The sequence below is a fragment of the Littorina saxatilis genome, linkage group LG12 (genome assembly GCF_037325665.1).
Source record: "Littorina saxatilis isolate snail1 linkage group LG12, US_GU_Lsax_2.0, whole genome shotgun sequence".
NCBI lineage: Eukaryota > Metazoa > Mollusca > Gastropoda > Littorinimorpha > Littorinidae > Littorina > Littorina saxatilis.
This window is the reverse complement of record NC_090256.1, coordinates 75,702,460-75,727,483: the sequence shown is the minus strand read 5'-3', so window position 1 is coordinate 75,727,483 and position 25,024 is coordinate 75,702,460. Positions and strand designations below refer to the sequence as shown.

At 40.9% G+C, this 25,024-nt stretch overlaps 1 protein-coding gene across 3 annotated transcripts in view; it reads left to right on the top strand.

The window, feature by feature from the left end:
* The window catches only part of LOC138982789 (actin-binding LIM protein 1-like), a 63,401-nt gene that overhangs the window by 25,391 nt on the left and 12,986 nt on the right, over positions 1–25,024 (top strand). The window contains exons 3-7 of one of the 3 annotated variants that reach the window (XM_070356134.1): positions 14,069–14,127; positions 20,610–20,690; positions 23,567–23,708; positions 24,509–24,556; positions 24,936–24,956. In XM_070356134.1, the coding sequence (XP_070212235.1) occupies positions 14,069–14,127; positions 20,610–20,690; positions 23,567–23,708; positions 24,509–24,556; positions 24,936–24,956 (351 nt within the window). Of the gene's footprint in view, positions 1–14,068; positions 14,128–16,534; positions 16,622–20,609; positions 20,691–23,566; positions 23,709–24,508; positions 24,557–24,935; positions 24,957–25,024 lie in introns of all 3 variants that reach the window. The other 2 variants (XM_070356133.1, XM_070356135.1) reach the window with 2 other exon arrangements.

Below are 25,024 nucleotides of genomic sequence, written 5' to 3'. Positions count from 1 at the left end.
AACTCTCCAAGTTCTATCTTAGGCTGGAAAAGACGGAGAAGTTCACGAAAGGGAGCCTTGGACATGGCTTTCGAGAAAACAACGAAGAGACCGGAGAAATAGAGGCTTGCTTGCTGTGTTGTACCAGATTAACACGAGTTTATTTTTTAAATATTGAACTGCGAGCGAAAGCGAGCTGTTCACTATTTGAAAAAGCAACGAGTGTAAATCTGGTACGAAACAGCAAGCCATTAGTATTCTGTTTATCCTACATACTGTACTTACGTGTATTTTACTGAAAATGTACTGCAGTCGAGGCAGCTAAATTGTAGACGCTTGTTTTGGAACCTCGATCTCTTCTAAAGCCTCGTGCAATCTATTACGTCAAAGCAAAGAAACGTCACTCTGAAAGTGTGGCGTGACGTGTTAGTTCTAAAGATTCATCGAGGGTAATTAGCGAGCGCAATTTTTGTTTCTATAATGACGTTTGTCTCGGTGACTTTGGCATCATAAGCAGTGGAAAAACAGGTCCCTGCCAGACTTGCTTGACATGACCTCATTTACATGATATACACACGTGTGATTTGAACTCACGGGTGTCTCTCTCACGTATGTAGGATAAAACGAATGCACCGCCCGGATGATGCGCTGGAGTGCTGTTTCCGCTGTTCCCGTGTTGGTAACAAGTTGGTGTGTCATTTCATGCTGGCCTGCTAAAGGTAGCAGCCGTTTGCAAACGAGTTTTGCCTCCGACTTGACTCCTCTTCTAGCCTCTTATCATCTCTTATCTTGTCTCCTTTCTTTCAACTGCTGGCGCCATCGGCTCACCCCAACACCCCCCCTCTCTCTCTCTCTCTCTCTCTCTCTCTCTTCCATGAGACTTTTGAAGTTTTTCGTCGCTCGTTCTTTCTTTTATTTGAACTCACTCTCTCTCTCTCTCTCTCTCTCTCTCTCTCTCTCTCTCTCTCTCTCTCTCTCTCTCTCTCTCTCTCTCTCTCTCTCTCTCTCTCTCTCTTATGTGAAACTATTCCCAAATGATTATGTTTGCAGTGGTGCGTGCCGGATATGCACCATGATTATGCCAGATTACAAATCCCACATCTCTCTTGATTAAAATCGTAAAATGTATACAGCATTCCCTCCTTTTTATATTTAGTCAAGTTTTGACTAAATATTTTAACATCGAGGGGGAATCGAAACGAGGGTCGTGGTGTATGTGCGTGCGTGTGTGTGTGTGTGTGTGTGTGTGTAGAGCGATTCAGACTAAACTACTGGACCGATCTTTATGAAATTTGACATGAGAGTTCCTGGGTATGAAATCCCCGAACGTTTTTTTCATTTTTTTGATAAATGTCTTTGATGACGTCATATCCGGCTTTTCGTGAAAGTTGAGGCGGCACTGTCACGCCCTCATTTTTCAACCAAATTGGTTGAAATTTTGGTCAAGTACTCTTCGACGAAGCCCGGGGTTCGGTATTGCATTTCAGCTTGGTGGCTTAAAAATTAATTAATGACTTTGGTCATTAAAAATCTGAAAATTGTAAAAAAAAATAAAAATTTATAAAACGATCCAAATTTACGTTTATCTTATTCTCCACCATTTGCTGATTCCAAAAACATATAAATATGTTATATTCGGATTAAAAACAAGCTCTGAAAATTAAATATATAAAAATTAGTATCAAAATTTTTTTTTCGAAATCAATTTAAAAACACTTTCATCTTATTCCTTGTCGGTTCCTGATTCCAAAAATATATAGATATGATATGTTTGGATTAAAAACACGCTCAGAAAGTTAAAACGAAGAGAGGTACAGAAAAGCGTGCTATCCTTCTCAGCGCAACTACTACCCCGCTCTTCTTGTCAATTCCACGTGCACTGCCTTTGCCACGGGCGGTGGAGTGACGATGCTACGAGTATACGGTCTTGCGTTGCGTTGCGTTCAGTTTCATTCTGTGAGTTCGACAGCTACTTGACTAAATATTGTATTTTCGCCTTACGCGACTTGTTACATTTAGTCAAGTTTAATCGAGACGAGGGTCGTGGTGTATGTGTGTGTGTGTGTCTGTCTGTCTGTCTGTGCGTGTGTGTGTGTAGAGCGATTCAGACTAAACTACTGGACCGATCTTGATGAAATTTGACATGAGAGTTCCTGGGAATGATATCCCCAGACGTTTTTTTCCTTTTTTCGATAAATACCTTTGATGACGTCATATCCGGCTTTTTGTAAAAGTTGAGGAGGCACTGTCACACCCTCATTTTTCAATCAAATTGATTGAAATTTCGGCAAAGCAATCTTCGACGAAGGCCGGGGTTTGGTATTGCATTTCAGCTTGGTGGCTTAAAAACTAATGAGTGAGTTTGGTCATTAAAAATCGGAAACTTGTAATTAAAATTATTTTTTTATTACACGATCCAAAAACAATTTCATCTTATTCTTCGTCATTTTCTGATTCCAAAAACATATAAATATGTTATATTCGAATTAAAAACAAGCTCTGAAAATTAAAAATATAGAAATTATCATCAAAATTAAATTTCCGAAATCGATTTAAAAACAATTTCGTCTTATTCCTTGTCGGTTCCTGATTCTAAAAACATATAGATATGATATGTTTGGATTAAAAACACGCTCAGAAAGTTAAAACGAAGAGAGGTACAGAAAAGCGTGCTATGCAGCACAGCGAAACCACAACAGCGCGGAACAGGCTCGTCAGTTTCACTCCGTTTTGCACAAGCGGCGGTTCGGTCATTGTGAAAAAATGCAGTGCGTTCAGTTTCATTCTGTGAGTTCGACTGAGCTTGATTACTAAATGTTGTATTTTCGCCTTTCGCGACTTGTTACATGTTTTAACGTAGAGGCGGGAATCGAGACGAGGGTCGTGGTGTATGTGTGTGTGTTTGTAGAGCGATTCCAGACCGATCTTCATGAAACTTGACATGAGAGATCCTGAGTATGGTATCTCCAGACGTGTTTTTCATTTTTTTGATAAATGTCTTTGATGACGTCATAATTATCCGGCTTTTCGTGAAAGTTGAGGCGGCACTGTCACGCTCTCATTTTTCAACCAAATTGGTTGAAATTTTGGTCAAGTAATCTTCGACGAAGCCCGGACTTTGGTATTGCATTTCAGCATGGAGGCTTAAAAATTAATTGATGAGTTTGCTCATTAAAGTTGTCATTAAAATCGATTTTTCGCAAACAGATTTAGAATTGATTGCATCGTATTCTGCATCACATTCTGAATCTAAAAATATATACATATATCATGTTTACTCTTAAAATGTGATCACAATTAACGAAAATAGATTAATTAGTCTTACGATTGAAATTTAAGAAATCGATCCAAAAATGATTTCATCTTATTCTTTATCATTTTCTGATTCCAAAAACATATAGATATGATAGGTTGTATTCAAAACAAGCTCAGAAAGTTAACAAGTATACAGAAAAGCGCGCTTTCCTGCTTAGCACAATACGCTGCCGCGTTATTCTGGCGTGTTAGTTTCACTGCGTTTTGCACGTGGGAGGTGAGCGATTTCCTTCTCGCGGGGATTGACGAAGCTGTACTGCCTTGGTGAAAAAATACAGTTTCATTCCGTGAGTTCGACAGCTTGACTAAATGTGTTCTTTCTTTCTCTCTCTCTCCCACTCTTTTTCTCACCCCCCCCCCCTCTCTCTCTCTCTCTCTCTCGTAATTGAAACTACGCCCGTTTTGTTTGCAGTGGCGCGTGCCGTATATGCACTCCTATCACCCCAGATTGGTCATGCTTCTGGGATAATCACCCTCCTCAGGGCCATGTAATACAGATCGCACACACATAGCTGCTGCTTTTTACTGACATGAAAAAGATACGATAACAGATCCGGCACGTCTACTGTCAAAGGTTATGCGTTGACAGTTCGAGGGAAAAACATGGGCCTAGCTGTTGTTGTTTTGTCGAGACTGTGCCACGTTTGAGTTATTTTTAGGCACAACAAGGGTGAGATTGAGATTGTGATGGATAATGATTGGATTCAGTTAGATGCCTTGCAAGAAAAGACAAAGAGCCGGCAACTGTTAATTGGGTTTCTAAATTCTGACCAGGTTTATGCAAATGTGGTTAGGGGGAAGAATTTACCCGGTGCTCCCCAGCATGTCGTAAGAGGCGACTAACGGATTCTGTTTCTCCTTTTACCCTTGTTAAGTGTTTCTTGTATAGAATATAGTCAATGTTTGTAAAGATTTTAGTCAAGCAGTATGTAAGAAATGTTAAGTCCTTTGTACTGGAAACTTGCATTCTCCCAGTAAGGTAATATATTGTACTACGTTGCAAGCCCCTGGAGCAATTTTTTGATTAGTGCTTTTGTGAACAAGAAACAATTAATTAACAAGTGGCTCTATCCCATCTCTCCCCCCCCCCCCCCCCCCCTTTCCCCGTCGCGATATAACCTTCGTGGTTGAAAACGACGTTTAGACACAGCCATCGTCGAACGCTGAAGAAGAAGAAGAAGAAGAAGAAAACGACGTTACACACCAAATAAAGAAAGATGCAAATGTCGTGAGGAGCTGTTTGTTCCCCATCCTCCTCAAACCCCACCACCCCGGTTCAATTGTTTTCCTTTGGCTTCGAAGCACGTTTTGCGGGACACGTGCCACTGTGGACGAACGGTGAAATTAAAAAACACACAACAAAAACAACATTCCGGGCACCCCCACCCCCAAATAACAAACAAGAAAACAACAACAACAACAACAACAACAACAACAACAACAAAAAGACAAATAAACACAAATTAACTAATAAACAAAAAAGTAACACCAAGAAGACGACGAGTTTGGACTGTGAAATTCTTGTCAGCCAAGATGTGCTGGATACATATCTCAGTATACGGTGTTCGAGAGCTAAGGGCAGCGTGGTTTGCCGGACAGCTGCTGTTGGTTTTTGTAGACTGAGAAAGGTAAACAGATGTTTCCAAGGATTGCACTTCTCTCTCTCCCTGCCCGTACTCACTTAGCGCACACTGCCCACCCCTGTGTCTTTGCTGGCCACTTTTTAGCCGACGGTTTTTCGCCATTCTTGCAGTTCGTGAAAGCTGCCGATCTCTGCTGCTGAATTTTCTTAGTTTGAAACTACGAGGGCCTAGTTTAGAATGCTTCGTCGATCCAAACGCAACCTTATGGGTGTTTTTGTCATGTTAAGGTTAAATGTGATCCTTACCATACTCAAAACGATACATGATGAAGCCTTGTGTGTTCAGCATCTTTCTTTTAAAATTTCACCCATCTCTCTCTCTCTAGATACATATTGGTATTACCTGATTGGAAAATAAATGCATGGTTATGTTCAGACTATGTGAGTGCAATCTTGCAGATCTCCTCTACAGGTGTGTGTGTGTGCGTGTGCGCGTGTGTGTGTTTTAACCTTTAAGGAATATTATTATCTACCATTTTAAACCCATCGTTTTGCTTGACTTGGAATTGGTTTCTCTTTAAGATGATCAGATTATAAGGTTAGAGCAGTTACTCGGTTCGACATGATTGTTTTATGGAGAAGATGAGGCATTTTATTGCGCAATAACTGTCTCTACTTGTGACACGGGTCGCGACCTGTCGATATCCTTATCTCCAGACTTCCTCTTTGGTTTCTGGCACCCGCCCAGACTTAGAGATTAGCCCTCTTACGTTTCCGCTGCATCTTGCAGATTAACCCTCTTACGTTTCTGCTGCATAGTTTGTCTGGAATGTTAATGCCGAAGTGTTGAATTTATCAGACAAGGGGTCAGTGTGTACTTTTGAATACACCTGGCGAGGGATTTAATAGGAAATAGGAAGATTTTTCCTGTTCGTTTTGCTAGCCCTCCACACACTAGCACGTGCACGGACGTCCGTGCGCCTGCCCGTGTGTGCGCGCGCGCATTTAATTTTATGTTATGAATAGTTGTGATAACGGTTTTATTACTAGTCCCTAGCTGATGCATAATCTGGTTCTTATCACAGTGAAAATGATGCCCTCTGAAATCCCACCCCTGCGCCGAAATTATTCTTAGTCAGCAATTGTAAAGCTGTGTGGGTGTGGGTGGGTGCCTTTTTCAGGCTGTCTGTGTGTGAGTGTCTTGAGTGCGTCCTTGTAAGGCCTGGCGCTCACCTGTGCCCGCTACACGTTGCGTGAAAGGAAAACAGGCCAAGTACTCGTCATAATCCCTATCGCAGCATCAATAATATGCAGTGCGTCGTCTGTGCCGCTGAAACTGTGCAGGTATATTATCCCGGCGCTCACCTATGTAACTTCAGCAGGACAGACGACGCACTGCAGATTATCCCAGCCCGCTACACGTTGCGTGAAAGGAAAACAGGCCAAGTACTAGTCGTAATCACTATCGCAGCATCAATAATATGCAGTGCGTCGTCTGTGCCGCTGAAACTGCGCAGGTATATTCTCCCCTTAAACGTGTGTGCGTGTTCGTGTCTACGAATTAACATTCTGTGGTCCAACAGACGTTGCCAGTTTTGCCGGAATTACTGGGGCTCAGTCGGTTGAAGTTAAAACATCCTTACGGTTATCTAGTAACCTGGCCAAACAGACGGAACTAGGCTTGCCCTTTGTAGGCCAGTAGTCACACTGAGTGTAGATAGATCCCATTGCCGCGGGCCACGTGGTGTATGGAAAGCCGTTTGGCTCATAACCATTACACGTGTAAAAAATGATTAGTACACGTGTAATAAATAATTAATACACGTGTAATTAATGATTAATACACGTGTAATAAAAATGTCATACACGTGTACGAAATGATTAAATACACGCGTAATAAACATTTCTTACACGTGCATGAAATATTTATTACACGTGTATTTAATCATTTCTTACACGTGTATGAAATGATTAAATACACGCGTAATAAACATTTCTTACACGTGTATTTAATCATTTCTTACACGTGTATGAAATATTTATTACACGTGTATTTAATCATTATGCTATTCCATAGCATAAGAAAAAAGATAAATTACACGTGCAATAAGAAATAAATACACGTGTATTAATCATTTATTACACGTGTATTTATGATTTATTACACGTGTAATGGTTATGAGCCAAACGGCTTTCCATAGTGGTGTAGGTAAGACGCCCATCTGTCACTTTGTCGCATGCACTAGACAGCTTCTTTCTGTCACAGCTTGATGTTGAGACCGCCTTAGTCGGGTTTTTTTCCTTGGCTTTTGGGACCTGTAGCTGTTGTACCTCTTATGTATCATCTTCTCGGCCGTAAAGCCTGATAGTAATTGGGCGAAGTCAACTTCACGAAGCTCGCCACTCCAAGCTTTAAACATTGAATTTTTGCGAAGTCAACTTCGGGCTCAATTAAGGAGGAAGGCCATTACAAACGTGGAGAGCGGGACATTCTCCATACACATGATGTCTGTTAGGTTGTGTCTTCGTCTATGCTTGCCGAACCTCGGGAGTTGTGCGGTGGATGTGGTATCTTTCTTTTTGCGTTGGATGTTCCATGCACTACAATTGTGTCTGAAGGAGTGGGCAGCGGGGGTTAAATTCACAGGCATCCCCACACATATTGTGAATGAATGCAAATGCGCTAGTACGCTGTCATACAGGAATCAAACACAACTCCAAATGTAAGTTCCCTCCACTGTATTAATCAGTTATGACAGCATACACACAAATACACGCAATCATGAACATAAAGGTTAGATACTCAAAAAATCCGGTACTCACAGTTTTGTAGCAAAAACAACTAGAGATGACAATCTCGTACAATTGCGCTATCAAAACTCTCTACTCTTCAATCAGATAAAGAAATACAACCAGTCCGTGACCTCATAGGCGCACGATATCTATTTTAAGTGTAACGACTCACGGCTCTTGTATGGTCAAAAATCACCGTCTACTCTGTCTACTAAATATTCTGTATCTCTTAAGTAATCAAGTTCTTGTAGACATATTTTAATTCTGGTCCTACACAGAATCACACAGCTTCTATAGCCGTACACTAGGAAATGTATTTACTACTAAATCCTTTTACTGGCGACCTCGGTCTACGCAGTAACTATCGCCCAGTGACCTCTGGGGTCCAACTATACGGACACAAAATAACCGTGCTCTAGCGTCTATAAATCCCGTCGAATCTCCGCTAGGCGTGCCAATAGGTAAGATAATTACGGCGACTTCTCAGATCCTTGGTGCCGTCATCTGGTCACTACCTTCCTGTCTGACCGGTTATACGACGCACTGCACAACATAAATAGCGGACATCTTGTCTTAGATATCTGTCTGCTATGTTTAAAGTTACAGTGTTAGTCGATTCAACTTATGCGATAAACATTAACGATACTCAAATGCTTATTCCATTTACCTGTTAAGTGCTCTACTCGGGCTTCCTTTCTCCCGGTCGATTCCCGTGACAACCCCTCCCTGTCGCTGGACAGTGGTTAAGTGTAACTATACTTTCGTTGCGATGTACAAAGTCAACTCTCTCGGCCAGTGAGTTGAATTCACAGAACGTACCATACACTTCTCTACGTCATGCTACTATCTCTGGTTAGCGCTCTCACAGCGTGGAGGCTATCACTATAAACTTTGCCTGTCAATGTTATTCGTGATTTCCTTCACACATATATATAAATGTACCAAAAAGAAAGAAAAAATTAAATATATTCAGTCAGCATTGAAACCACACTTACAATACCCCCCTTCTCTCTCTCTCCCTCTCTCTCTCTCTCTCTCTCAAACACAAACACACACACACACACACGCACACACTCACACAGTGACACACACGCATGCACACACACACTCACACTCACACACACTGACTCACACACACACACACGCGCAAACACACAGAGTGAATGCGTACTTTAAATACGTGTACAATACCCCCCCCCCTCTATAGACACACACAAACTGTGACACACACACCACACATACACACACGCATAGAGGGGTCAGGAGAAGAGTTGTAGCCTGTGTGCTACCAGCGAGGCCAGACTGTGTTGTGTTTATAGGCCCATTGCAGAAACTCAAGTTATCAACAGCATTTCTACTCGGCGCGCGCGGTATGAGAATCACGGGTCCTAACTCTCTGGAATTGGTCATCCGCCGCCATGTTGGGAATAATCATTTATAGATGACTATTATTCATTTCCCTTTTTAGGATGTACTTGCACGTACTGGTGGTTTATTACCCAAATGTCCTCACAGTGACTGAGGCTTATATAAGGCTCGGTGATTCGTGTATTTGTTTGTTCAGCCCATTTCTTTCTTGTGTTTATTCACAAGAAGAAAAACAATAAAGATAATCATTTATGTATGATTTATGGTGGGATTTTTCCTCCATGGTGTGTACTAGGATGTATTGTACTAAATGTACTGTGGTCGTATATTAACGGGTTATATTCCCCGTATGTGTACTATGCGTACAGGTTCATTGGAGGGAGGGTGTAATAGTTGTTTGTTTGGTTTAGCAACGAGACAATTCATCCCTTTTTGGAAGATGAGGGTGGTCCGCCCGAGGGCAGACCGGGTTGTAGGTTCGGGACAATAGATTGACTATTGTCGTTTAGGCAGCTTAGGGATTCTGTTTCGGTTCGCTGAGTGGTCGTGTGGCCGTTTTCGCTGTTGGTTACGGCGCTCGCGCCTTTCCCTGTCTGCATACACAGTGAAATACGCAAAAAGAAGAAGAGTGCAATGAAGAAAACTAACAAAGACGGCATCCAATATGGCGGCGCGAAGAGAGTATGAGCGGAGTTGTGCCCCTTAGGGCTAAAGCTAGCCGATCCATTTGATAACGTCACGCCGAGTAAGAAGAATAAATTGGACCTATAGTGATCCATTAATTAGTAGGCGGTCCTATAGCGGCTGCGGTTGAGGTAGCACACACTGAATCGTACAGAACGCGGATCGTATCAACTGATGCAGGAAATTGATGGCAATGATGCATCCAAAACCAAGAATTTGATGCATCGTTTGGATGCATCAGAATTCTCGGGTTTTCCCGGAAAGTGCCGAGCAAAAAGCAAAATTTGAACCCGCGGAATACGAAGCGAAACGAACTATTTCTATCAACTGATGCAGGAAATTGATGCATCCAAAACCACGAATTTGATGCATCGTTTGGATGCATCACTCGCCGCCGGTGATTCCCCCACAGCGCGTCACGTCAACACTCAACAACTGAGGGTTAAGACAGACATACACTTTGCATTTCAAAAAACACTTACTGTTCAAGGGCTTCTTGTGTGTAAGATCCCGATCACGAAACATTTGCACAATAAGAAAAGGTTCGCCGAACACCAGTCAAAAACGATTCTTCTTCGGCCATGTTGAAAACGTCGGAAAACGAAAGTTTGAGTCGAAGGTCAAGGGCGTCAAAACTTCGTGTGCACTGACAAAAGACAAACCACAAACAAAACAAAAAATGCCTTAAAATGCATAATGCCGTGACTTTGACTTGTTCCCTATTTAATGGTATGTTGTACGTTTAGTTTTGTTTTATCTAACCAATCTGTTTATATTCGTCAAAATGTCATTTCAAGTTTTGTCGTGCTCAGGCATTTCTTACGGAAAGACAGGAAATGAATGATCTTTCGCATGCATACAAAACCGAAAGTGATGCATCAAAATGATGCATCAAAATGATGCATCATTTTCTAAAAGGATGCATCATTTTCGTATCGGATGCATCAGTTTTGGAAAATGATGCATCCTTTTTGAAAATGATGCATCCTTTAGTGGAAATGATGCATCAAATTCTTGGTTTTGGACGATGCATCAATTTCCTGCATCAGTTGATACGATCCGCGTTCCGTAGAATCGAGGCCTTGGATGTCAAATTGCTCGTCAGGCAAGGTCACCGTGACCTACATGACACTTCTGTTGTGGATAGTAGAGCAGTCACTAAGTTTGCCTCATACGTGCCTTACTTTGTTGCTACTGTTGTTCTAATACTTTTGCTATGACCGCGGGAGGTTTTGTGTTAGTCTGTTTGCGTAATGCGTTTACAATCACATTAACTTTCATTGATCTGTCCAGGATTTGACATGGGCATTGGAATAACATTAACAGCATCTTTTCACTTAGACACATCCCAACAATCAACAGCCTGCCTGCTTTGTGTGAAGAGTGGGCATTATTTGCTGATTTAATGTAGTAGATTGACGTAGGTTTCATGTACGAAGTTAATTCAAAGATAAATTGCCACTGACTGTGCAGAGGAGCAGCCAGGTTGTTGATTTGACAAGTGTTTATGTTGTCAGATGCTGTCAGTGTAATCACGTGTACAAACCTCAACACATCTGTGGCGGTGTGCATGATTACTTACAGGGGGGGGGGGGGGGGGGGGGGGGGGGGGGGGACTGTGCATTGAAGTAGCTGTTATAGTCATGTTTTCCTTGCCCGGTACGGGTAGTCATTATTTACACATTGATCAATGGTGGCTACTTTATTTCTCCTTTTGTTGTAACAGTGGGATTGGGAGGGGGGTCGTTTTTTGCGTAATGTTTGATGAATTGGGCTTGCGGGGTGACTGATTTGGCTATTGCGTGCGATGTGTTGGTATGACGTGATAATGATATGATCGATTTCCTGTCCTTGTCAGTTTCAATGTCATTCCCTGCCTTGCAACGCATGGCCTACAGACCTCTGTCCGCTGAGGGTTCACTAGTCCGAGGGTTCACTAGTCCGAGGGTCCACTAGTCCGAGGGCTAGTCCGAGGGTTCACTATAGACGCTTGAACAAAGGATATTCAATTTGATTTGTTTTTATTTTGTGTGTGTATGTGTGCGTAGATGTGCGTGTGCGTGCGTGCGTGTGTTTTTCACTGCTGTGGGAACCAAATCGAAGAATATTCTCATAAAAACACTGAGTTGTTTTCATTCAAAAAGATAATGTCGTGGTGTTTTATATTTTGACTGAAGAAATCTCAGACTATTTTCCCGAAGAAACTTAGTTATTTATATTTTGACTGAAGAAAGGATATTAAATTTATCAGGATACCGCCCCGACTGGACAATTACGTGATCGAACTGCCTACAGTTTTTAGTCATATTATATAGCACCTCGGGTTTCCTTTTGCCCGTGAGGGTCAATTAGTTATCCCACCGACCGGAATTATGGAGAGGATCGAGCCTGGGTTGTACTACAGCCTCACACATAATTTCATTGAAATCAGTTCTCAAACATCGGATATCTATTTGCGGACACACACACACACACACACACACACACACAGACAGACAGACAGACACAGTGAAACCTATATAACGCCTTTTAAGGGGCGGTATAATAACTGGAAAATCAAGCGTCTATAGTGAACCCTCGGACTAGTGAACCCTCGGACTAGTGAACCCTCGGACTCGTGGTCAAGCAAACAGGCTATTTCTTTTTATCGTAGAAAATATACCAGATGAAATCTCTCTCTCTCTCTCTCTCTCTCTCTCTCTCTCTCTCGTGAGGGCACGTATTTCCCCTGCATCGAAGGAAAATACAGCGGTGTCAGTGTTGATCGCATTGTTGCGAGAACAGGTGATGCTCCGAACCAGAGGACAATTCATCACTTGATAGAGAGTTTGACTGCCAAGCTCGCAACGCCCTCCTCAAATATGTACACGGCACACGCGTGTCTCCTCTCTGCCTTCCGCGCTTGTTTGTTGCTTCTAACCGCTCGCTTGTCTTGCCACTGCGGAAATTAGGCTCCTGCCAAGCACCTGTGGAATAGGGTTGTTATTGTCTGCATATCTTGATTGTTAGTGTTACCAGATAATTTTTCTGGGTCAGTTTTTTTGTCACCTTTGTGGGTCGTGAGTTTGCATTGAGGAGTTTGAGGTGTTATTTATGACCAGGCACGTGTACACATGTGTGTTTGTGTGTGTGTGTGTGTGTGTGTTTACAACCCAGGAAGTGTACCCACCCCCTGCCCGCAATTTTATTGCGTTTTGCAAAGCTTTCAGAGGAAGATATGAACCCTTTAATTCCAGTTCAGCGAAAAGGGGATAGGAAACAGCATTAACCAGTCACTGACACAGTTCAACAAAACTGGGGGGGGGGGATATGGGTAAAAATGGAAGCTTACTGGTCCCAGCCAGTGCACTTGTGTCAATGACAGATCGTTCAAGGGTTTTTGATTTGAACTCATTCAGATAGGGTTGTAGCTTGGAGGTATTTCGTTCTCAGAAGAGTATATATATATATATTTATTTCGTTCTCAGAAGAGTATATATATATATTTAATTCATATTCCGGTGGGGTTTTTCTGCCATGCTCTGGGCTAAAGAAGTGCATTCAGCCCAAATCGAGGTGCGAGTGTCTTATGTGCATTTATTACAATTAAAAAATCCCCTCCAATATTGGCGCTCCAAGTCTTCTTCTTCTTCTTCTTTTTCCCTTAAGCTAGCTACTAGCTAGCTGCCCTTTCCCCACCTCCTGTATCACCAACCCCTTCCCATTTTCTGCTTGTTTGTGTATCTGTTTTGTCTCTTGTTTTGTTTTTCGTTTCCTGAAATGAGCTAATGTACTTATTCCGCCATCATGCTAACCTTTGTTTTGTAATTACTATGATTGCTTAAAATAAGCATTGTATGCTTGAGTATCAATCATCCATGCATTGTTCTTGTCATGATTAAAATTGAATAAAGTTTTGTTTAAACCAAATCAGGTTAATCTCTGAGCATGCTTTTACATACCGGGGCCTTACAAATGCCAACATGAACATTCGGCAGACAATCCCATATCTGTGCCTGTGTCACAATTGTTTATATGTATTGGCTACTGAATGGAGTGACCCTATTTCAGGGGTGTTTGGTTGCATGTCTGTGTGATTGGCTGTATGCTCCGGAAATTTGTTACCTCATGCGTTCTTTTTTGTGGTTTGTTTGTTTGTCTGCATTTGAAGAAAAAGATCTTGTATCGAGGAGCGTATGTAAGACTATGCTTATTCACTAGGTTAGTAGGTACATTTTTCACCCGGAAATGTGGATCAACTGTTTCTCATCTTGCTGGTTTTACTTGCCTGTATCTTTTGTAACCTGTTGTGATTCTACTATGCCGCCTGGCAAACACCATCTCACAGTCTCTCTCCCTCTGTTGCAGGTCCAGGGTCCACCACAGATCAAAGCGATGATGAGGCATACACCCCGACAGAACAGCAGGTAAAAAATATCCCAATCCCCCTGCGACCCCTCCCCCTTTTTTCACCTGTCAGGGGGTCATCTCCTCCACCTTTTATCGTGCCCATCTTCAAGAGGCTCGCATTCCTCTTCGCTGCCCCTCCGCCCTCTGACCTCTGCCCCTTCAACTCTTGGCCGTGGCCTTCACCTTTTTCTGACTGTCGTGTGTGGGACATGGATTTTCTGTGCTTGTTGGATATTTGGTGTGGTGATTTTGTTCCTCCTCCTTTTTTCTGACTTGTATCCCCTTTTTTCTGACTTGTATCCCCTTTTTTGTGTGCTGTCCTTTTCCTTGTTCCCATCTCACACACTCAAAACACAGGTACAGATAGTATGGAAGAGTGCACACACATCATAGATGCATGCATTCACACATACACTGTTCTCTACAAACTAGTGTGTTCTGTGACTTAACAGAAGCTGTGTTCAGGTGTCCTATGTATGTTCCAGTGTGCTTTTTAACTTTGAATTCAATTCACATTCTGTCATTGTGTCAGATGTTGTGTTACTGTTGTGTTGGTGTTTATATATATATATATATATGTCTGTGTTGTTTTTATAACCAAAGAGATTGCCTTGAATCAGTCTCCAAAGAGCAGTGGTGTATTTTATTTTAACGCTATCAGCCCAATTCCGTTAATAAATATAGTTTTCCAGCATTCCGTTTGAAGTCTTAATTAGCTGTTAGACCAGGAGCACATCAGCTGATTAGTTGAAGTCATAGCTGGCTTTTGCTGCATGCATTTAGTGCAAGAATGTCAATACTCTGCCTTGCAGGAGTCATGCTTTAGTTGTCTTCTTCCTGCCTGCCAGTCCTGGGGTGGTGTGCACAAGAAAGCGCCCCACTAGGTGGGAATCAAATGCTGGGTTGGATTGGTTGAAATTTTCAACAAATCTCAAAATTCAACCAATCTGACCGAGGGCTTGGTTCCCATCTAGTTGAGCACTTCATTGTGCATCCAACCCCTGGCAACTGTTTCTATAAGTCATCTTTTGCAGCTAGCCAAGAAAAACTCAAAAACTCCTGTTCTTTTTTTTTTTTTACCTTGAGGTTATATTTAGGATGTTTATACTTATAGATCATGTTTTGATATAATTAGTTGCTCACAAAAGACACTTGAACTATGGAGAAAAAGACAAACAAACAGTTATCAAAAGTTCATGAAAAGTTATCAAAAGTTCATGAAAAGTTATCAAAAGTTCATAAAAAGTTATCAAAAGTTCATGAAAAGTTATGCAAGCTCATTGGGATTTATAATGGTTTATTTTCTTTATTTTGTTTAAATACATGTATCTATATTTATATAAACTAGTTAACCACAGAAACCTTAACGTGGAGACTTAAATCGTCTGGATAACAGTATTAAAACAAAACAAAAAACCACCTAAATCTGGCAAAGAATGTTTCAGATCTCAAGAAAAACAAATAACGAAGAGTGCATCAAGCAAAGTATTTTCAGAAAGAATATAATCTTCATTGAGTCAAATAAAACGAAATTAAACACAAAACAAAATGAGAAAGGATAGAAAAACACTGTTTTTGAGTAGAAAACACCAGAGGGGTCATTTGCCATCAACTTTTAACAGTAAACGCAAGCAGGAGAAAAAGCAGGCGTTTTTTGACATTCAATGAAAAGGGAGAACGTTTGTAGAGGGTCGGGGTGAAAAGCGGGGTGTGTGGTGAACTTTAAAGTTCAAACAGCTCGCACAAACATTGTCAGCGTGACTTTGTCACTTGCCTCGCTGCAACAAATGTTAACGAGAGAGTTAGCGAATTTACCGTGCATTTCACTTTGCACCACTTTGTGCATTTCATCTGAGAGGGGTGGTGCATTATAGCTGCAGAGGTTTTCTGTTCTGATACAAATCTGTTTGTGAAAACATATTTGAGATGGGCTATTAATGCAGAATTTACTGGCAATATGATTTGACCACAGAATAAATTGTCTATAGGTAATTTGTGAAATAATTCCAAGTGATCAGGGACAGTGTGTGTATGTCAGACACTTGTGTTCGTTGTTTTTGTGAATAAATTGATCAGTGTATTTAATGGTAGGCTTTTTCTGCTGTACTTAACTTTGCTTGTAGACTTTTAAGACTCATCCTTGTTGAACTCTTTGACTTGATTGTTGTCAGTGAGCATTTTCCCCAAAATGGGCTACCTGGGTTGTTTCCTTTCTCTATTTGTTTATTTATCTATTTTTTAAAAATATATTTATTTATTTATTGGTTTGGTTATTTATTCTTTTGTTTTATTATTATTATTGGGTTTTTTTCTTCCCCAAAGTATGATGTCTGCATGGATTTTTGTGGGTTTTGACCTTTTTCGTTTTGCCAGCTTGATTTTCAGTTTTGCGTCACTGTGTTGGTGTGTGTGTTTGCTTGACAGTCCTCCATTCGCAGCCCCAGTCCCTCTTGTTCTTTTGCCTCCATCTCCACCACCGGCAGTGTTCAGCGAAGGGTGCTGCGCAATGGGGTGGGTACAATGACACTGGTGTCAATTTATCATTTGGAAGTTTTCACTTGCTTTTGGTTGGTTTAAAGCACTCAGGTTTATCATTTTAGAGCCTGCCTTCCTTTTCAGTGTGTAGGGTAAGGCTTATCATACACATGAAAGTTTACACTTTCCTTCTTGTTTTAAGAGTTAGTGATTTAGAATTACAGTGATGCCTCCATTTTAAAGACCTAAAAAACCAAAAATAAAATCTCTAACACTGTAACAGAGAGACAGTCCAGTAGGATTTTGAAAATTGTTAATTTGTCCTGGATTTTTGCTTGAGAAAAAGAGATCTTGAAAATGACGTAAGTTTACAGACTTTGGGGACAGAAAATGTGAGAATTTAGTGTGTCTTAGAAGGGAGAAGGCCTTACGATTACGGCTTTAAAATGGGGTCTCCACTGTGTTTAGTTCAATCAAGTGGAAGACAAGTACAGTTGTCAATACTTTACACATTCTCAAGAAGCCTATGTGTTTAGTTCAATCAAGTGGAAGACAAGCACAGTTGTCAATACTTTAGACATTCTCAACAAGCCTATGTGTTTAGTTCAATCAAGTGGAAGACAAGTACAGTTGTCAATACTTTACACATTCTCAACAAGCCTATGTGTTTTACTGGTGTTTCCAAACTAACACAACCATATGCCATTGATGGTACATGCAGTGAAAGTGTCGAACAGCTAGCTTATTGCATTATATATACTGTTCAAAAAAAGAAACGCATAGTTGCTACTTGCCAAATTTGTTTTATTTTTCGAAAAAATTAACAGAAAATCCAATATTTAGATTATTTGTTTGAAATTTGGTATGGACACAGTTGAATGCACACACAGTTCATTTGCATCTTCAAATCAATCAGTCAATCAATACGATTGGGTGCCGAGGCTGTCAAGTCAGTAGGGGGTGTGACTGCCTTGAGCAGCAACAACTGCCCGGCACCTTCTGGGCATGGACTGGATCAGATGCCGGATATCTTGCTGTGGGATGGTGTCCCACTCCTCCTGAAGTGCCTGCAATAGATCGCGGTGATTTGCCAGCGCTTCTTCTCGCCTGCGCACACGTCTGTCCAATTCATCCCAGAGGTGTTCTATCGGGTTCATGTCTGGCGACATGGATGGCCAGGGAAGCACCTGGACATGGTGGTCGGTGAGGAACTGGGTGGTGAGTCGTGCTGTGTGCGGGCGAGCGTTGTCCTGCTGGAATATGGCATCCTGGTCAGCCAGAAGAGGAAGGGCGTGTGGGCGCAGAATTTCCTCCACGTATCGCTGGGCAGTTATGCGCCCTTGGACGTGCACCAGGGTGCTCCTTCCAGCGGTATTGATCGCCCCCCACACCATGACGCCTCCACCACCATGAACGGGTGCCTCATCCACACAGTTGGGCGCGTAACGTTCGTTTACTCTCCGGTAGACCCTCCTCCGACCATCATGTCGCTGGAGCAGGAAGTAGGACTCGTCACTGAACCACACGTGTCTCCAGTGATTCCGGACGGTCCAGCGAAGGTGCTGGTTGCCCCACTGCACTCGGTTCTGGCGATGGCAGCGGGTGAGGACAGCTGTCCTCTGTGAGGTCTGCGAGCTCTCAAACCAGCTTCATGCAGGCGGTTCCGCACGGTCTGGTCCGATAATCGGTGTGGCCCGGGGAGAGCCTGGACAGAAGATGAGGCCGACAGGAAACGATTCCGGAGGTGGCGGAGCCGTATGAAGCGGTCGTGAGCAGCAGTTGTCGCCCTTGGTCTTCCCGCTCGTGGCAAGTCAGCAACGGAGCCAGTGGCTTGAAACCTGACCCACAGTCTACTGATGGTGCTCTGGGACACGTGGAAGTGCCTGGCGATTGCACTTTGACTTTGGCCTGCTTGTAAACGACCCAATGCAATTTGGCGGTCTTCTCTGCTCAATCGGGCCATCTTTCGTCGCTGAATTGTCGTCTGATTTCTTTGTGGCGAACAATCCGCTTTTATGGGTTTTGGAAGACATGGTGAGAGCTCAATATTCCCCGAGTTTCACGAGATTACACTGAAGCATGACGAGTGGTCATGCCAAATGAGCAATTTTGACATTGTAGCCACTGATAACGCATGCGTCACGTGCAGAGCTCACTTGTGGCAATGGACGAAAGGTCGACGACCAGATAAACATTTTCTGCAGTTTCGTGGATATCCTTGTAGCCATATAACTAAATTAACCAAATATTACAAGCTATGCGTTTCTTTTTTTGAACAGTATACATTAACAATATGTCAAACAGCTAGCTTATTGCATGATATATAATACATTTACAATATGTCAAGGTTCACTCAGCAGAAGCTGATCTGAAGTAGATGAACACGAGCAGATAAAGAATGAGTAGAAAAGGGACAGATGTAATACAAGAAACATACCTGTCTTGAAGTATTGTATGCCTGGTTGGACCACAAATATTGTGAAGGAGAGATGGTCAAACAGGTGTAAGCAAAAGCATTTGTTTTAGTGGGAATAAGTTTCCTGACATGTTTTTTTTTTAAACCGATTCTTTTCAGATTTAGTTCAACTGTAGTTATGACTACCAGTGTAGAAAATTCTGTTGCACTGTGTAACAAAAAAATGTCAGGCCTGTCAAAAGCTGTTGCTTGTTTGCATTGTAAGTGTTTGACACATTCTCCTTTTTGTGTGCGACATATTTTGCATAGTGTTGCATTCTCTTGAGTACTGCGTGTTTGTTCTTTTGAATTTTTTTGTAATTCTTCATGTAAAGATACTGTTAGGGCTGTGACTGTGTTAAAACTATATGCTAGCCTAATAATGTGTGTAGAGCTCCTTATAGCAATTGTGCTTTAATTATTTTTTTAAACATGTAAGTAGTTATTTCCTAAAAATGTTCCCATTGTATGACTACAGTGAAGCTTGTAGTTGAAACAGTGTTCATTGCAGTACTCCGCAGGCTTCATCAGTGTTTCATTCAAATATATTGTATAAGATCTTGGATATAATTTGATAGTTAACAAATAAAATAGTGTTATTAGATTGGTAGTAGCTAGTGGAAGTCAGATTTGCAACTAATTGCTTTTTTGCTTGCTGACTCCAGTGAGGAGGAAACATATTAAATGAACCTCAGATGAACTTCAGATGAAGTAAACCAGGAACAAAACATACCATAAAAAGAAAGAAAGTACAGAAAAGAGACATCCTTTGTCTTTGTGATTATCAGTTTGTTGAACTGGTAAAGTGTGTGTGTGGGTGTGCGTGTTTATACTTCATTTGGAATTGTGTAAATGCTGTGCATCTTACAATTTTTGTTTATTTTTAAAAGTCCCGTTTCAACCATGCTCCACCTCACCGTCCTCTCTCTAAGTCTCTCTCTCTCTAAAAATAAAATTCCATCATCACAATTATCATTATCTCTCTCTCTCTCTCTCTCTCTCTCTCTCTCTCTCTCTCTCTCTCTCTCTCTCTTTCTCCCTTTCATTCTCGAGTTTTATGATTATCCTATATACTGACAGTACAAGAGGTCCAACATTCAAGGATTTATGATTATTTTTTTTCTTTCTGGGGAGGTTGGACAAATTTGCCTCCTAGATTTTCCAAAAGATACGAATCCATCAATCTATAAGTGCAGAACGACACTGCAGATACTTCATGCTAAAGCTTTAGATAAAGATTCCTGATCATCAGCTTGAGAGTGAATGATCTATTTTTGCAAAGATATGACATGTAACTTGAAAACTTTTGTGCCAGGTACGTCACCACAAACAGAAAACTCATCTTTGATTACAACATGTGAGAAGCAGAGAAAACAGAGATGAAAACATTGTGTAAAAACTTTCTTTCTGTTAAGGCATTGAAAGCTAATTCATATTTCTTTTTAAAGAAATCTTTATTCTCAAGTGTTGATGTTTTTGAGAGAAGTGGGTTAAACTTGTTGTTTTTGTTAGTGTCTAATGCACACACTCATGGTGAGAGAAGTGCGTTAAACTTGTTGTTTTTGTTAGTGTCTAATGCACACACTCACCGGGATGTGCTTCCCTGCAAAGTTTTGGCCTAGTTCTAAAGGCCCAGCTCTGACAGAGGAGGTTGGTAACAAACAGTGTCTTTTCCGTGTATCTTCAATTCTCTGTCTTCTCGTGTGCAATTTTTCACATTTTCTTTGCCCTGGTTTCAATGTGAGTCTAATCTCTTTGAGATGTCTAACAACTCACCGGCACAACACATTTGTGATACAACTGTGACTTTTGCACAGTTTTGGTGCCGAGTACTACGGTAGAAGACAGTCTATCAGTTTGGTTGCTGTTTTTTCTGGCTTTCTTGTCAAAAAGAGTCTCTTGTAGGTAATTGTGGTAGAGTTTTATATGTTAGTTGTTACAGAACGCAGGGTAGGTTGGTAGCTAATTTTTGTAGAAGAGTGTAGGTCGCAGTGTAGGATCACAACAAGATGTATACCAACTCAGTATCTGAGAGCTTTATTATCGATCAGTGTCAATAAACCAAAAAATCTTTAAAGGCAGTCAGCCTCCCATAAACCATCACAGACACTGTCAGGCTTTTACACACAGTACAAACACCCTTTCCTTTAAACACTCACCGCTTGAGAACATCTTAGGTGCCCTCCGTAAAGCGTGAGCAATTTTCAAATAATTTATTTTTGTGTGGTTTATCTTACCCCTGAGTCATTGTGAACCTGTGTGATCCAGTTTCCTTTTATTCACAATGTAGTCGCCAGTTTGTGATTTCCAATGCGACTCGCAATAGCACATTATTATGTACTTCTGAATCTAAACGCAACAGATGGCTGCAATTCACACGAACTTTAGCAATGGCTTTTGACTGTTCAGAGGAACTGGCGATAGGCATTACCGTCGTCTGCTACAAGAACCACGACCTTGCGTGACCCTGCTTCCGGGCTTTTCTTTTTTCAAACTACCAAAACTTCGAATTGAACTGATCTTGTCTTGATGAAAAAAGAATTCTTTCATGATTTAAGGATGTTTGTGTAACAAGCTGTCAATTTATTATTTAGATTTTAAAAGTTAGGTCTCGCGCCAAAACGCACCGTCCGATTTTGTTATCAGACAATCCGCAAAATTAATTCTTTGAAAATTGCTCGCTCTTTACGTAGGGCACCTAGGATGTTCAAAATCGGCGAGTGTGTATATGAAAGGGTGTTTGTACTGTGTGTAAAAGCCTGACAGTATCTGTGATGGTTTACGGGAGGCGTACTGTGCCTTTAACAAGTACTGCTCAAAGCCGCATTGTGAGTAAGTGTGAATGAAGGAAAATGTCTCACGTTGTTGTTTTTACATTTAGTCAAGTTTTGACTAAATGTTTTAACATAGAGGGGGGAATCGAGACGAGGGTTGCGGTGTATGTGTGTGTGTGTGTGTGTGTCTGTGTGTGTGTGTCTGTGTGTGTGTGTAGAGCGATTCAGACTAAACTACTGGGCCGATCTTTATGAAATTTGACATGAGAGTTCCTGGGTATGATATCCCCGGACGTTTTTTTCTTTTTTTCGATAAATACCTTTGATGACGTCATATCCGGCTTTTTGTAAAAGTTGAGGCGGCACTGTCACACCCTCATTTTTCAATTAAATTGATTGAAATTTTGGCAAAGCAATCTTCGACGAAGGCCGGGGTTCGGTATTGCATTTCAGCTTGGTGGCTTAAAAACTAATGAGTGAGTTTGGTCATTAAAAATCGGAAACTTGTAATTAAAATTATTTTTTTATTAAACGATCCAAAAACAATTTCATCTTATTCTTCGTCATTTTCTGATTCCAAAAACATATACATATGTTATATTTGGATTAAAAACAATCTCTGAAAATTAAAAATATAAAAATTATGATCAAAATTAAATTTCCGAAATCGATTTAAAAACTATTTCATCTTATGCCTTGTCGGTTCCTGATTCCAAAAACATATAGATATGATATGTTTGGATTAAAAACACGCTCAGAAAGTTAAAACGAAGAGAGGTACAGTAAAGCGTGCTATGAAGCACAGCGCAACCGCTGCCGCGCCAAACAGGCTCGTCACTTTCACTGCCTTTTGCACTAGCGGCGGACTACGTTCAGTTTCATTCTGTGAGTTCCACAGCTTGACTAAATGTAGTAATTTCGCCTTACGCGACTTGTTGTTCTTTAATTTGTCGTGAGCGTCACTCACTGAGCTCTGACTAAATAAGGAGAGTCTGTACATGTAACATGAAAATTAGATGACACGCTGAAAAGTTCAAGGGAATACAAAATAGAAGAATTGCTATAACTGGTATTCAAAGAGAAGTTTTCCATACACTTTTACCTTGGTTTGAAATGAATTAGATTCAAACTTCTTAGTTGTATTGTTTTGCTGAGATATTTATTTCATTTTTGCTGAGATATTTATTTCATTTTTGCTGAGATATTTATTTCATTTTTGCTGTGATATTTATTTCATATTTGCTGAGATATTTATTTCATTTTTGCTGAGATATTTATTTCATTTTTGCCTCATCTCTTATTTTTTAATTTTGTTTTGTTTCAGCATGAATTATGTATGCTTGTGTAATTCTGTGTAGACTGTAATGTGACTATCATAAAATGCCTTTTCTGGGTCTTGGACATAAAAGTCAAAACAAATTCCAGGGCAGGTCAGTTATTCGCCGGGGTTGAGCTGTCAGAAGGCAGAAAAAAACTTAATCACATGCTCTGTATATTTGGAATTGACCACAAAAAAAATTGTTTGATAATGATTTTTGTTAATGATAAAGTTGTGTGTGTGTGTGGGGGGGGGGGGGGTAGAGTTAGGGGAGTTGTGTTTTCCCCACCAATAAGAATCATGAAAGTGTACTTTAAAACTGAAACCACCAGTGTTGTGAAAAGGATTCCAATACTCCTTTAAGTTTTTCATCTTTTTTTTGAGTCATGTAAGCAAACACTTTAATTAATCAACCGATTGTGGTGGCATTTCAGGAGTTGGCGGCACGACAGCAGGAGCCGAACTTTGGTCGGTTTTACACCACGAGCTACCTGGAGGGGTCCAAGAGCGGCTACCTGCGCTCCGGTAACGCACTGGACAAGGACCGGTCAAAGTCCCCCCACTTCCACAGACCTTGTAAGACATTACATTATACAGAGCATGGTCTTGCTACTTTTTTTGTCATGCGTTAAACCTTCGCCCGTCCGGGTTATCGACTACACACGGAAGTCATTGTGGGGCCGTGCGGACCCATGCTTCTCATTTCCTTTTTTGAGAAACATGGGTCTGCACGGCCCCACGATGTTTGTAGTCTAAGTATGACCTTTTTTTTTTTCTCAATTACTTCTCGCTGAAATTTTAGGACATAAGAGCTTTTTAGGTGCCTGAGGCATTCTTAAATCCTCATTAAAAAATTCGAACTAGTTAAAGAGATATTTGCAATTAAACACCCTTCTGGGTCCACATGGACCTACGACCACCGGCGAAGGTTAAGTGGACGTTTTTGGTGTTTTATTGGTGGGACAAATTGGAAAATACCAGGAATCTTCTTCTTCGTCGTTCGCTGAAATACCAGGAATGAAATTGGGAACTTGTGTTTGACAGGAAATGCAGAATGAATATATCACACTCAGTCTCACAGATACAGTGAGAGATTTGCAGCCAGTAAAAAACAGGTATCATTTAGAGATTTCTTAACACGGAAAATTCCAGACATTGGTTATAGTATGAAACAGAATGTTATAGAAAAGAAATAAATAAGTTACTAGCTAAATAAATAAAAGAGGAGAAATGCAATTTCAAAACTGAACTTTGTCATATCCGATGGTGGTAGGTTATGAGGGTGAAAAAGAATCTCCATACTGGCTGATAGGCAGATAACTCAAGTAACCTGAATCAGCAGCAATTTAAAACTGACACTTTTCTTTCTGTTTCAGCAAACTTCTCATATGGCAAAGATCCTCCCGAGTTCCTCAAAAAGAAAGGTAAGTAGGCTCCATTGGAGGTGAACCAGGGTCAAACGTCCGAGAAGAATAACTTTCCTTGTAAAGTCTACAAAATCAAGTTATGTCATTTAAAAAAATTTATTTTTAAATGTTTATTTTTTGAAGGGTCAACAAAAGTTATGGGATCTGAAAGGGAAAGTAAGGTTGGTTAGGAAACCAAGAACAATGAATGTTTTTCTTTTCTTAGCTTACTCTAATGATACTGTCTTCAAAGAGTTCACAGTTAAAAGTTCTTTGTATGGGTTAGCCCGTTGAAAGAGGAATAAATAATCTTTCTTGTAGTTGTAGTGTGTTTTACTGGCTGAAAGTTATTCACTATGTATATGGAATTAATAGCTTGACTTGTTTTGTTTTTCAGGAAGTGGCATGTCTGCACTTGGTAAGTTATCCAAATTTTGTTAAGTGTTTGTTTTTAACAGAGTGCATTATCTATTTTTGTGATGGAAG